We start from the raw sequence: 15,468 nt of genomic DNA, 5'->3' as shown, positions 1-15,468 counted from the left end.
AGGTCCATTTACTCCAAACAAGTGAGTCAGTCATCACGACTGGATATTGTTTTATTGAATAATCCTATTTAGTTCAGTGTTAAAAGTGTCAAAATGTGTAATATGTGTTGTTATGGACGGATGTTAACTTTATAAGCTAAGAGGTACAGACGTTTCAGGAATTTGCGTCACACACACACATTTAACAATAAATATACAAACTGAACTAAAATAAGTGTAGCCAACCCATAAAATTTATCGTGTTTGGCCTCATCATTCCTGGCCTGGCCACATAAGAAAAACAGAAAATAGAATATCATTAGACATAAGACATTTTATTTTGTCTTTGTTTGTTTGTTTTTACATACATATTACATATTTGCAAAAAATAACATTAAGAAGGCAAAATATACTGTACAGTTTAAAAAATGTAAATTACATTACTCTTTATGCTGTGAGTGCAATAAGTCATAGATTGTCCTCACCAAAATGTTTCATGTTTGTCTTTATCCTTATTTATCAATCACAATAAAAGTGCAGTTTCCTCTTTTTTCATACATTCTTTTACATGTGCTTAATATATTCACATCAGCATCGCAGTACATCTCCATGCTATACAACATTTACATGTTAGGGAAGAGAGAGTTGAATAAAATTATGCGACAAAGTTTCCTGGCTGGGCTTGAATCAGGCACACTGTGGTCACATGGCAAACCTCCCCAACCACTGGGCTACCAGGACACATTAGGTGGGCGCTGCTCGTAGTGTTTTCTTTGTTACAGTCACTCAGTAGCTTGTATTTGATGAGCCTTGCCTGGTGTCTCGGAGCTTAGAGCCCCCAAATAACAGACCTCCCCTCCAGTGATGGTGCATAGATGTCCCGTCGACATAGAGGGCAGGTGCCAAACTGCTGGCAGACCTTGGGGGCGCAGCGGTCACACAAACACCTGTGGCCACAGGGTAGAGTGATTCTGGCCTCTTTTGCCATGCACACCACACAGGACATTGCCCTGCTTTCACCTGTGAACAAAACAGAGGAATCACAATTACAAAGACTGACATAAGAGATAGGCAAATGTGTGCCATATTTTGAATCAACGCAAACAGCTGATTTCACTGATTCAATCAGTTAAGGGTCAAAAATCAGTATTTGGTTGGAAGGACTCTTTCTTACCTGCTGGGACTTCCATGTCAAGACAGGAGATGCATTCTCGCTGTTTCCATGGAGGTTCGACACAGCAGGAGTCATCCTGCTGGGAATGTCAACATCCGTGAGGTGGGGCGTTCAGGTGCAGGACAGGACCTTCTGGTGCGAAACAGCTCCCTTTTCTCTGAGCCTGCAGCAGAGTGTAGATACATATTTTTACAATAGTCATTCACACAATTACTTGGCATGGTCAACAAATAAATAAGAACAAGAAAACGGGCCGTGCAGCCCAAACACATCGTTATCTAACAGTAAACTTACCCAGAAGGAAAATGGAGCACGTCTGTCCGTAGATGTCTATCATGGCCCACAGCGGCTTGCTCAGATCCACTCCTGTCAGTAGTTTGTGCTGCCTGATGTTGTTGCTAGTAATGTATAAGGAGCCTCCATTGGAAACCCAGAACTCAAGCTCTGAACCTGCTTGGCAGTAGGATTCATGCACGGGAGCAGCCCAGTGCCCGGAGATGTCAGTGAGGTTGGGGATGGCCATGTCGGGCAGAGGCTGAGATCTGGCTGAAGGTGGCACGTTGGTGAAGCCCACACGCAGAGCTCCTTGGCAGTTCATCAAATCCTTCTCCACCCTCAGAAGAATCCTCTCCTGGACCTCCACTGGGCGGCTAATGAACACCAGGCCGTTCCTGAATGTCTTCCCCGTCCTCTCTGCGAGTCGACACCCCTGGCTCAGGCGCACATTGTCTCCCACAGCCTGAGAGTGGAAGGTCAGAGGACCGAGGCAGGACAGGCCACACCGGAGTGACCTCTCTGACCCAACAACTGCAAAGGAAACAAAACAATCTTTTTAAAAAATTGTTACATACAAGTCATGTTTGCACAAAGTGATTTCTTTGCGCATGTGTCACAGACAACCACAACAACAAAAAGCTGGTAAGTTTTGCTTTCACTATCTGAATACAGTGTAGTAAACAACACATTGTACTGTACTCATTTTAGACTAAAAGCAGTGAATGTGCTCGTAGTACAATATTTTTTCTCCTTAATGTTTACTGCTATAAATGAATATTGTTTGTGTCATAGGTAACTAATTCTACTAAGCTTAAGCTGTTAGGAATAAGTGACATATTTGATAAAACACATAATAAAGAGAAATTTCTTAACATCATCTAATCTAATAACTTGTTATTCTACAGCGATAAAGTTGATAATGATGGAGCTATAAACCGCAGTTAAAATAAATAAAAAAGTAATAATGAAACTAGCAGACACTCGTTCTTTCTATAACTGATAACAAAAGACCTGGGCATGAACAACTCACTTTAGTTTTGTATCTCACCAATCAGATTCTTAAGAATAATGACCACATTCTTAAAGGAAAGAATAGTTTCTTTCAGTAGCTCTTGCAAAAAGAAATTAACTTGAATGTTTTCTTGATGTACATGTGCATTAAAAAACAAACTATAAGAGCTTTTTCATACCAAAGTACAAATTTATGCCATTAAGATTTGTGTTACTAAAATGTAGAATTCTAAATGAATTATTATTTATTTATTTTCAGTATTAGTATTAAGTTTAGTAATAACAACAAAAGTGATAATTCATATATATTTTGACATCCTAAATTGAACTTAACAAATTGTAGTTAACAGAGGACTTTACAGATATTTTAAGCAGTGCTGTAAATTGCAGATCAAGCGGAGATCTTGTAAGATCCACAAATAATAAGAGGCTGTTTTCATGCAACCTATTGCAGGCCCTGCTGTCAGCATCATAAACAGCAGAATAAAACATGTCTTGATCCTTTAGGTCATATTATGACTACATGCCTAATGATTATTCTTTAATATAAACGGATGCCAGTTAATATTTGCGTCAATAAAGATGTAAATAGGAGATAAAATTGTAAACGAGTAATAATGAAACTAGCAGACACGTGCTTGACTTTGAGCAACAGGTGAAGGTTTACCATTCATGCAAAGATGACTGATTAAAGTAAACACTGTATTTAATCAATGCATTTGTTAATTTGATAAAGAATGTATTAAATGTTAACTTATGTATCATGCAGGTGTGACTCACATGTGTAGTAACTTTTTTTTACATGTGAAGCCCTTTCCTCATCAGTCGTAAGCTTAACGTTTCCAGTAAAACGGCTAGTTTCTAGTTATCTCTCATCTCCTGCATATGTGCCATGTTCTCAATCAATGCAAACAGCTGATTTCACTGATTCAATCAGTTAAGGGTCAAAATCAGTATTTGGTTGGAAGGACTCTTTCTTACCTGCTGGGACTTCCATGTCAAGACAGGAGATGCATTGCTCGCTGTCTCCGTGGAGGTTCGACACAGCAGGAGTCATCCTGCTGGGATTGTCAACATCCAGTGAGGTGGGGCGTTCAGGTGCAGGACAGGACCTTCTGGTGTGAAACAGCTCCCTTTTCTCTGAGCCTGCAGCAGAGTGTAGATACATCTTTTTACAATAGTCATTCACACAATTACTTGGCATGGTCAACAAATAAATAAGAACAAGAAAACGGGCCGTGCAGCCCAAACACATGTTATCTAACAGTAAACTTACCCAGAAGGAAAATGGAGCACGTCTGTCCGTAGATGTCTATCATGGCCCACAGCGGCTTGCTCAGATCCACTCCTGTCAGTAGTTTGTGCTGCCTGATGTTGTTGCTAGTAATGTATAAGGAGCCTCCATTGGAAACCCAGAACTCCAGCACTGAACCTGCTTGGCAGTAGGATTCATGCACGGGAGCAGCCCAGTGCCCGAGATGTCAGTGAGGTTGGGGATGGCCATGTCGGGCAGAGGCTGAGATCTGGCTGAAGGTGGCACGTTGGTGAAGCCCACACGCAGAGCTCCTTGGCAGTTCATCAAATCCTTCTCCACCCTTAGACGAATCCTCTCCTGGACCTTCACTGGGCGGCTAATGAACACCAGGCCGTTCCTGAACGTCTTCCCCGTCCTCTCTGCGAGTCGACACCCCTGGCTCAGGCGCACATTGTCTCCCACAGCCTGAGAGTGGAAGGTCAGAGGACCGAGGCAGGACAGGCCACACCGGAGTGACCTCTCTGACCCAACAACTGCAAAGGAAACAAAACAATCTTTTTAAAAAATCTTTACATGCAAGTCATGTTTGCACAAAGTGATTTCTTTGCGCATGTGTCACAGACAACCACAACAACAAAAGCTGGTAAGTTTTGCTTTCACTATCTGAATACAGTGTAGTAAACAACACATTGTACTGTACTCATTTTAGACTAAAAGCAGTGAATGTGCTCGTAGTACAATATTTTTTCTCCTTAATGTTTACTGCTATAAATGAATATTGTTTGTGTCATAGGTAACTAATTCTACTAAGCTTAAGCTGTTAGGAATAAGTGACATATTTGATAAAACACATAATAAAGAGAAATTTCTTAACATCATCTAATCTAATAACTTGTTATTCTACAGCGATAAAGTTGATAATGATGGAGCTATAAACCGCAGTTAAAATAAATAAAAAGTAATAATGAAACTAGCAGACACTCGTTCTTTCTATAACTGATAACAAAAGACCTGGGCATGAACAACTCACTTTAGTTTTGTATCTCACCAATCAGATTCTTAAGAATAATGACCACATTCTTAAAGGAAAGAATAGTTTCTTTCAGTAGCTCTTGCAAAAAGAAATTAACTTTGAATGTTTTCTTGATGTACATGTGCATTAAAAAACAAACTATAAGAGCTTTTTCATACCAAAGTACAAATTTATGCCATTAAGATTTGTGTTACTAAAATGTAGAATTCTAAATGAATTATTATTTATTTATTTTCAGTATTAGTATTAAGTTTAGTAATAACAACAAAAGTGATAATTCATATATTTTGATATCCTAAATTGAACTTAACAAATTGTAGTTAACAGAGGACTTTACAGAATTTAAGCAGTGCTGTAAATTGCAGATCAAGCGGAGATCTTGTAAGATCCACAAATAATAAGAGGCTGTTTTCATGCAACCTATTGCAGGCCTTGCTGTCAGCATCATAAACAGCAGAATAAAACATGTCTTGATCCTTTAGGTCATATTATGACTACATGCCTAATGATTATTCTTTAATATAAACGGATGCCAGTTAATCATTTGCGTCAATAAAGATGTAAATAGGAGATAAAATTGTAAACGAGTAATAATGAAACTAGCAGACACGTGCTTGACTTTGAGCAACAGGTGAAGGTTTACCATTCATGCAAAGATGACTGATTAAAGTAAACACTGTATTTAATCAATGCATTTGTTAATTTGATAAAGAATGTATTAAATGTTAACTTATGTATCATGCAGGTGTGACTCACATGTGTAGTAACTTTTTTTTACATGTGAAGCCCTTTCCTCATCAGTCGTAAGCTTAACGTTTCCAGTAAAACGGCTAGTTTCTAGTTATCTCTCATCTCCTGCATATGTGCCATGTTCTCAATCAATGCAAACAGCTGATTTCACTGATTCAATCAGTTAAGGGTCAAAAATCAGTATTTGGTTGGAAGGACTCTTTCTTACCTGCTGGGACTTCCATGTCAAGACAGGAGATGCATTGCTCGCTGTCTCCGTGGAGGTTCGACACAGCAGGAGTCATCCTGCTGGGAATGTCAACATCCAGTGAGGTGGGGCGTTCAGGTGCAGGACAGGACCTTCTGGTGCGAAACAGCTCCCTTTTCTCTGAGCCTGCAGCAGAGTGTAGATACATCTTTTTACAATAGTCATTCACACAATTACTTGGCATGGTCAACAAATAAATAAGAACAAGAAAACGGGCCGTGCAGCCCAAACACATCGTTATCTAACAGTAAACTTACCCAGAAGGAAAATGGAGCACGTCTGTCCGTAGATGTCTATCATGGCCCACAGCGGCTTGCTCAGATCCACTCCTGTCAGTAGTTTGTGCTGCCTGATGTTGTTGCTAGTAATGTATAAGGAGCCTCCATTGGAAACCCAGAACTCAAGCTCTGAACCTGCTTGGCAGTAGGATTCATGCACGGGAGCAGCCCAGTGCCCGGAGATGTCAGTGAGGTTGGGGATGGCCATGTCGGGCAGAGGCTGAGATCTGGCTGAAGGTGGCACGTTGGTGAAGCCCACACGCAGAGCTCCTTGGCAGTTCATCAAATCCTTCTCCACCCTCAGAAGAATCCTCTCCTGGACCTTCACTGGGCGGCTAATGAACACCAGGCCGTTCCTGAACGTCTTCCCCGTCCTCTCTGCGAGTCGACACCCCTGGCTCAGGCGCACATTGTCTCCCACAGCCTGAGAGTGGAAGGTCAGAGGACCGAGGCAGGACAGGCCACACCGGAGTGACCTCTCTGACCCAACAACTGCAAAGGAAACAAAACAATCTTTTTAAAAAATCTTTACATGCAAGTCATGTTTGCACAAAGTGATTTCTTTGCGCATGTGTCACAGACAACCACAACAACAAAAAGCTGGTAGTTTTGCTTTCACTATCTGAATACAGTGTAGTAAACAACACATTGTACTGTAGTCATTTTAGACTAAAAGCAGTGAATGTGCTCGTAGTACAATATTTTTTCTCCTTAATGTTTACTGCTATAAATGAAGATTGTTTGTGTCATAGGTAACTAATTCTACTAAGCTTAAGCTGTTAGGAATAAGTGACATATTTGATAAAACACATAATAAAGAGAAATTTCTTAACATCATCTAATCTAATAACTTGTTATTCTACAGCGATAAAGTTGATAATGATGGAGCTATAAACCGCAGTTAAAATAAATAAAAAAGTAATAATGAAACTAGCAGACACTCGTTCTTTCTATAACTGATAACAAAAGACCTGGGCATGAACAACTCACTTTAGTTTTGTATCTCACCAATCAGATTCTTAAGAATAATGACCACATTCTTAAAGGAAAGAATAGTTTCTTTCAGTAGCTCTTGCAAAAAGAAATTAACTTAAAATGTTTTCTTGATGTACATGTGCATTAAAAAACGATCTATAAGAGCTTTTTCATACCAAAGTACAAATTTATGCCATTAAGATTTGTGTTACTAAAATGTAGAATTCTAAATGAATTATTATTTATTTATTTTCAGTTTTAGCATTTAGTTTAGTAAAAACATCAAAATAGATACTTTATTTTGGCAACCTAAATGTAACTTGACAAACAAGGGGGATCCAGTAAGATCCACAAATGATAAGAGGCTGTTTTCACACAACCTATCGCGGGCCTTGCTGTCAGTATCATACAGCAGAAAAAGACATATCATCATCCTCGAGGTCGCGTTATGATCACATTCCCAGTGTTGTCAGTTAATCATTTGTTTCAGTAAAGTTGCAGAAAGCAAATAAAAAAAAGTAAACAAGCAAGACGCTTGTGCTTTCACTTTGTGGGAACAGGTGCGGGTGTGCAATTCATGCAAAAATGGATGATTAAAGTGAAAACTGTATAATAAAAAAAAACAATTTGCAGTAAATGATAACTTATTTATCCTGTGACTCACACATAGCAACATCTTAATTTGCATGTGAAGCCCTTTACTCATCAATAACAAGCTGAACGTTTCCAGTAAAACATATAGTTTCTAGTTATCTCTCATCTCCTTTATTTCACAGTTTACGGCACAGGTCATAAATCCTATATTCCTCCTATTTCTTTTGATCAGTTTTACAGCAGTTATAACTAAACAATTTTTTTATATACCAAAGTAATATACCTTTGCCATTAGGATTTGTTAGTAAAATGTAAAACTGTAAATGAATTACTATTATTTTTTAGTAACTTATTTTCAGTAGCAGTATTTTGTTTAGTAACATCAACACTGATACTTTATATATAATTTCGCAACCTAAATGTAACTTGACAAAATGTGATTATAGAAGACCTTACTGACAGTTAAAGCAGTTTAGTAAATTGCATATCACGTTGACTGAAGACCAAGATTAAATATCTCACCAGAGTTCTCCTTGTCACTCTCCTTCTCCATCTTGAAGAGGCAGATTGTTCTTGTCTTCTTGTCTTGAGAGATGATGTGGTCAAGTCTGTGTCTTGGTTTAATGAGCAGGCTTTAAAACATGGTGCACGTGGTGTCAAAACAGACACATCCCAGCATCACAAGGAAAAGGAATGGGGAGGGACTGAGGGAGGAGCCAAACCTTGGAAATTTACCTGATGAGGGAGGGCACGGTGCCAACAGTAGTTTTGTTTTTAGCGCAACTCACGTTTATCTTAAATGGTCTCTGTTTTAATCAGTGACTTTTACAGCAGCAATGTGAATACCCGGATGTGAGGTCCTGAATTGTATGGAATTAGCTCCCATATAGAATAGTATCACTTTCATTATTAGTCATGGTCTTGATTGTGTTTTATGCTGAAAGACAAAGGTCATGCAAACAAACATTTATGTACATTTCTTTTACATAAGTGAAGAAACAGTAGCCTACTTTAACTTACCATTAACATCCGTAAATGATGAGATGCTGTTAAAATACGTCAAATATTGCAGGGCCTTGTAATCAGTATCATTAACGGCTGACAAACCCCCTCTCACACTCAGATGAGGTAGAAAGATATGTATATACTGACATTTTATCGGACCCACAGTACAATAATCTCTTTTAGGAAAGGCAATGCAATCTGGCCTCATTTTAGAGAAATGTTCAAAAAGCCACCTGACTCAACACATCGTGGAAAATACCCAAAACACAAAAGTATTGGCTATCACCGCTACCCGGACTTACTCTGTGATTTAAAGAAACCCTAAACATGCGTATGTGATGAGATCATGCAAAGATTCATTCTTAAAAATTTCCTCACTTGCTGCTGCCTATTCTCTCACCAGTGTGTACAGAGCTTTGTCGCCCTCTACAGGACACATGCTCATATTTCAATAGTCCTCATTGGTTTGCATTCCTAATCATGTGACAGGAATGGGCCATGAGAAATCCTAAATGACATCATCACTCTTGGAAAGTTTATAGCTTTTCTCCTACTATGACCATAAAATCACATGTCTTTTCCCCAGACGTCATGTCACAATAATTTACTCTGCAGGCCACACCTGAATTCTGAATTACGAGATGTAGGTATTTTAACTTGTATTACACCCTTATGTGAAGCATGTTTTTAGGGAAAAGTATATCCTGTAGACCAAGTGTTTGATTCTAGGCATTAGAATAATTTATTCTATGCAATCCTGTAGTTAAATACTGCAAAAATGCATTGATGTATCCACCCCAATTCAAAAAGCATAACAGTAAGTCACATAATATCAACATTTAGATGACTAAATTTGTTCATAGAGTCATAGAGCCAATGGCAAGGCATTAATGCAGTGTGTGAGACCCAGGCCAATCCCGGGCTGCATTCTAACGTGGCTTATCTTTTACCATGGTGCCACTCCAAATGGATTGTGCCTTCTGGCTGATCCTGAAAAAAACGTCCATTCCCAAAGATGCACTGTTCCAAAACCATCCTCTTGTCTTACTTTCACAGAGTTATTCTGCTGTGGACATTCATATGATAAGCAGTTTTACACTGCCTCTTAGTGGTCCTGAGAAGATCTCTGTGGAGTTGATATTTTACCATGAAGACAGACAGGTGTCGCCAGAATCACAAACATGCCACCATCCATCTAGCTGTAGAAATGCTTTCAAAGCACAAAACATTGACATTGATTGTGAGCTGGAGGGATTTCCAATGCCAGACAAGGGATGCACTCATTGCTGTTTCATAAAGGCTTCCTTAACTTGATTCAGGAACACAGTTCAAACTGTAATCATTTTGTCATACAGGCTATTCATGAACTATTAGGCCTACTGGGGTTTGGTCAATATTTATGCCACTGTTGGTGGGGACAAGAAAAACATCTCCCAGAGTTACATTTTAGAAACGAAGTTGCCAAGTGTCTGAAAAAGTTTGACAGGTGACCAAACCACTGTGAGGCATCTGAGGGGGAAGGACATACTCTTTCAAAACCTAAAAGCAAATTGGACTGGTAGTAAAGAACAAGAGTTATATTTAATTGTTTTGATCAAAATTGTTGCTAGGGATAATTCAGAAGTCCTGGATATTGGTAGGGAAATCTCTTGTAGCCGTACACCTTCTTTTATAGTTTATGGTCGAGACATGTCCATAATGTATGTAGGCTTGTTACATTATATTGTAAAATAAAAACTCAATTTGCAGCACAAAGGTTGGTTATATATGAAAAATAACAAGTGAGAACAGCAAACAGCTCTGTTTAATTCTGACCCGGCCTCTGTCATGCGGCTGCAGCACTTTCTCTTTCACTCCAACCGCTGCTGTGCTCATTTACAGGGGAGAAAGTAAGAGAGACCCACATCGGCCAAACCCAATTCTTGATATTATAATTGTGATGTGTAATTTAGATTTAATAGAACTGCTATTGCTAAATACATATTTTGTGTAGCCATGTTCTTTTGGTAAATCATGTGAAATATCAGGCCTATAAAGGAAAAGAACAAGACAAATAGAGAAGGTACAACATACAGCAATTGGACCTCATAACCTCAACTTACCCTGTAAATAGGGCATGTCAGTGCTAGATATCTATCATGGCCCTCAGTGGGTGGCTGAGCTCAACCCCTGTTATTTGTTTGATCTGCTGTTGCTTGTGACTTAAAGCATTTGCTGCTGGAAAGACAGAGTCTGTGTTTGCCTTTGAGATTCTATTTCCGTCTTATAACTCTCTAAATCTGCCACACACACATTTAACAATAAATAAACAAATTGAACTAAGAAAATAGAATATCATTAGACATAAGACATTTTATTTTGTCTTTGTTTGTTTTTACATACATATAAATATTTTACATATTTACAAAAGATGCAAAAATATCATTTTCTGAGATAAAAAATAAATAAAAAAGTTTGATTTAAGATGTATAACATCAAGAAGGCAAAATATACTGTACAGTTGAAAAAAATGCAAATTACATTACTCTTTATGCTGTGAGTGCAATAAGTCATAGATTGTCCTCATCAAAATGTTTGATGTTTGGCAATCACAATAAAAGTGCATTTTACTCTTTGTTCACAAATCCTTTTACAGAGTTGAATAACAATTATGCGACAAAGTTTCCTGGCTGGGCTTGAATCAGGCACACTGTGGTCACATGGCAAACCTCCCCAACCACTGGGCTACCAGGACACATTAGGTGGGCGCTGCTCGTAGTGTTTTCTTTGTTACAGTCACTCAGTAGCTTGTATTTGATGAGCCTTGCCTGGTGTCTCGGAGCTTAGAGCCCCCAAATAACAGACCTCCCCTACAGTGATGGTGCATAGATGTCCCGTCGACATAGAGGGCAGGTGCCAAACTGCTGGCAGACCTTGGGGGCGCAGCGGTCACACAAACACCTGTGGCCACAGGGCAGAGTGATTCTGGCCTCTTTTGCCATGCACACCACACAGGACATTGCCCTGCTTTCACCTGTGAACAAAACAGAGGAATCACAATTACAAAGACTGACATAAGAGATAGGCAAATGTGTGCCATATTTTGAATCAACGCAAACAGCTGATTTCACTGATTCAATCAGTTAAGGGTCAAAAATCAGTATTTGGTTGGAAGGACTCTTTCTTACCTGCTGGGACTTCCATGTCAAGACAGGAGATGCATTGCTCGCTGTTTCCATGGAGGTTCGACACAGCAGGAGTCATCCTGCTGGGAATGTCAACATCCAGTGAGGTGGGGCGTTCAGGTGCAGGACAGGTCCTTCTGGTGCGAAACAGCTCCCTTTTCTCTGAGCCTGCAGCAGAGTGTAGATCATTAAATCACTTCATCTTTTTACAATAGTCATTCACACAATTACTTGGCATGGTCAACAAATAAATAAGAACAAGAAAACGGGCCGTGCAGCCCAAACACATCGTTATCTAACAGTAAACTTACCCAGAAGGAAAATGGAGCACGTCTGTCCGTAGATGTCTATCATGGCCCACAGCGGCTTGCTCAGATCCACTCCTGTCAGTAGTTTGTGCTGCCTGATGTTGTTGCTAGTAATGTATAAGGAGCCTCCATTGGAAACCCAGAACTCAAGCTCTGAACCTGCTTGGCAGTAGGATTCATGCACGGGAGCAGCCCAGTGCCCGGAGATGTCAGTGAGGTTGGGGATGGCCATGTCGGGCAGAGGCTGAGATCTGGCTGAAGGTGGCACGTTGGTGAAGCCCACACGCAGAGCTCCTTGGCAGTTCATCAAATCCTTCTCCACCCTCAGAAGAATCCTCTCCTGGACCTTCACTGGGCGGCTGCTGAACACCAGGCCGTTCCTGAACGTCTTCCCCGTCCTCTCTGCGAGTCGACACCCCTGGCTCAGGCGCACATTGTCTCCCACAGCCTGAGAGTGGAAGGTCAGAGGACCGAGGCAGGACAGGCCACACCGGAGTGACCTCTCTGACCCAACAACTGCAAAGGAAACAAAACAATCTTTTAAAAAAATTGTTACATACAAGTCATGTTTGCACAAAGTGATTTCTTTGCGCATGTGTCACAGACAACCACAACAACAAAAAGCTGGTTAGTTTTGCTTTCACTATCTGAATACAGTGTAGTAAACAACACATTGTACTGTACTCATTTTAGACTAAAAGCAGTGAATGTGCTCGTAGTACAATATTTTTTCTCCTTAATGTTTACTGCTATAAATGAAGATTGTTTGTGTCATAGGTAACTAATTCTACTAAGCTTAAGCTGTTAGGAATAAGTGACATATTTGATAAAACACATAATAAAGAGAAATTTCTTAACATCATCTAATCTAATAACTTGTTATTCTACAGCGATAAAGTTGATAATGATGGAGCTATAAACCGCAGTTAAAATAAATAAAAAAGTAATAATGAAACTAGCAGACACTCTTCTTTCTATAACTGATAACAAAAGACCTGGGCATGAACAACTCACTTTAGTTTTGTATCTCACCAATCAGATTCTTAAGAATAATGACCACATTCTTAAAGGAAAGAATAGTTTCTTTCAGTAGCTCTTGAAAAAGAAATTAACTTAGAATGTGTTCTTGATGTACATGTGCATTAAAAAGAAACTATAAGAGCTTTTTCATACCAAAGTAAATTTATGCCATTAAGATTTGTGTTACTAAAATGTAGAATTCTAAATGAATTATTATTTATTTATTTTCAGTATTAGTATTAAGTTTAGTAATAACAACAAAAGTGATAATTCATATATATTTTGACATCCTAAATTGAACTTAACAAATTGTAGTTAACAGAGGACTTTACAGATAATTTAAGCAGTGCTGTAAATTGCAGATCAAGCGGAGATCTTGTAAGATCCACAAATAATAAGAGGCTGTTTTCATGCAACCTATTGCAGGCCTTGCTGTCAGCATCATAAACAGCAGAATAAAACATGTCTTGATCCTTTAGGTCATATTATGACTACATGCCTAATGATTATTCTTTAATATAAACGGATGCCAGTTAATCATTTGCTTCAATAAAGTTGTAAATAGGAGATAAAATTGTAAACAAGTAATAAGGAAACTAGCAGACACGTGCTTGACTTTGAGCAACAGGTGAAGGTTTACCATTCATGCAAAGATGACTGATTAAAGTAAACACTGTATTTAATCAATGCATTTGTTAATTTGATAAAGAATGTATTAAATGTTAACTTAGTATCATGCAGGTGTGACTCACATGTGTAGTAACTTTTTTTACATGTGAAGCCCTTTCCTCATCAGTCATAAGCTTAACGTTTCCAGTAAAACGGCTAGTTTCTAGTTATCTCTCATCTCCTGCATATGTGCCATGTTCTCAATCAATGCAAACAGCTGATTTCACTGATTCAATCAGTTAAGGGTCAAAAATCAGTATTGGGTTGGAAGGACTCTTTCTTACCTGCTGGGACTTCCATGTCAAGACAGGAGATGCATTGCTCGCTGTCTCCGTGGAGGTTCGACACAACAGGAGTCATCCTGCTGGGATTGTCAACATCCAGTGAGGTGGGGCGTTCAGGTGCAGGACAGGACCTTCTGGTGCGAAACAGCTCCCTTTTCTCTGAGCCTGCAGCAGAGTGTAGATACATCTTTTTACAATAGTCATTCACACAATTACTTGGCATGGTCAACAAATAAATAAGAACAAGAAAACGGGCCGTGCAGCCCAAACACATCGTTATCTAACAGTAAACTTACCCAGAAGGAAAATGGAGCACGTCTGTCCGTAGATGTCTATCATGGCCCACAGCGGCTTGCTCAGATCCACTCCTGTCAGTAGTTTGTGCTGCCTGATGTTGTTGCTAGTAATATATAAGGAGCCTCCATTGGAAACCCAGAACTCAAGCTCTGAACCTGCTTGGCAGTAGGATTCATGCACGGGAGCAGCCCAGTGCCCGGAGATGTCAGTGAGGTTGGGGATGGCCATGTCGGGCAGAGGCTGAGATCTGGCTGAAGGTGGCACGTTGGTGAAGCCCACACGCAGAGCTCCTTGGCAGTTCATCAAATCCTTCTCCACCCTCAGACGAATCCTCTCCTGGACCTTCACTGGGCGGCTGCTGAACACCAGGCCGTTCCTGAACGTCTTCCCCGTCCTCTCTGCGAGTCGACACCCCTGGCTCAGGCGCACATTGTCTCCCACAGCCTGAGAGTAGAAGGTCAGAGGACCGAGGCAGGACAGGCCACACCGGAGTGACCTCTCTGACCCAACAACTGCAAAGGTACCAAAACAATCTTTTAAAAAAATCTTTACATGCAAGTCATGTTTGCACAAAGTGATTTCTTTGCGCATGTGTCACAGACAACCACAACAACAAAAAGCTGGTTAGTTTTGCTTTCACTATCTGAATACAGTGTAGTAAACAACACTCAAGGTCACATTGCTTTCTTGATATTACTTGATACCAGTTAATAATTTATTTTTCTATAGCAATAAAGTTGATTCTGATGGAGCTATAACAGAACATAAAATTGTAAACTAGCAGACATTTCTATAACTGATAATGAAACCCCTGGGCATGAACAACTCGCTTCTGTTATGGATCTCACTTATTAGATTTTCTAAGAATAATGATCCCAGCCTTAATGGACAGAATACTGGTTTTCAGTACCTCTTGAAAAAAATTTTTAACATAGAGATGTTTTCATGATGTACATGTGCATTAAAAAACGATCTATAAGAGCTTTTTTCATACCAAAGTATGAATTTATGCCATTAAGATTTGTGTTACTAAAATGTAAAATTGAAAATGAATTACTACTTATTTATTTTCAGTTTTAGCATTTAGTTTAGTAAAAACATCAAAATAGATACTTTATTTTGGCAACCTAAATGTAACTTGACAAACAA

At 39.4% G+C, this 15,468-nt stretch overlaps 1 protein-coding gene across 1 annotated transcript; it reads right to left on the bottom strand.

Annotated features, from left to right (window-relative positions):
- Positions 1–1,224: 1,224 nt before the first annotated feature.
- Positions 1,225–14,831, bottom strand: LOC119881926 (the record flags this gene model as incomplete). The annotated part of the gene is given in 11 exon segments (XM_038692002.1): positions 1,225–1,316; positions 1,448–1,960; positions 3,422–3,586; positions 3,717–3,917; positions 3,920–4,228; positions 5,687–5,851; positions 5,983–6,495; positions 11,745–11,909; positions 12,053–12,565; positions 14,023–14,187; positions 14,319–14,831. Coding segments are annotated over 11 exon segments (3,314 nt in total), but the record flags the coding sequence as incomplete, so codon positions are not given.
- Positions 14,832–15,468: the final 637 nt, after the last annotated feature.

This window comes from Micropterus salmoides, unplaced genomic scaffold (assembly GCF_014851395.1).
Source record: "Micropterus salmoides isolate LMB-PRFRI ecotype aquatic unplaced genomic scaffold, ASM1485139v1 Ms_hic_scaffold_2806, whole genome shotgun sequence".
NCBI classification, from domain to species: Eukaryota; Metazoa; Chordata; class Actinopteri; order Centrarchiformes; family Centrarchidae; genus Micropterus; species Micropterus salmoides.
Note: the sequence above shows the minus strand (reverse complement) of the source record. Positions and strands in the feature narration are given on the sequence as shown.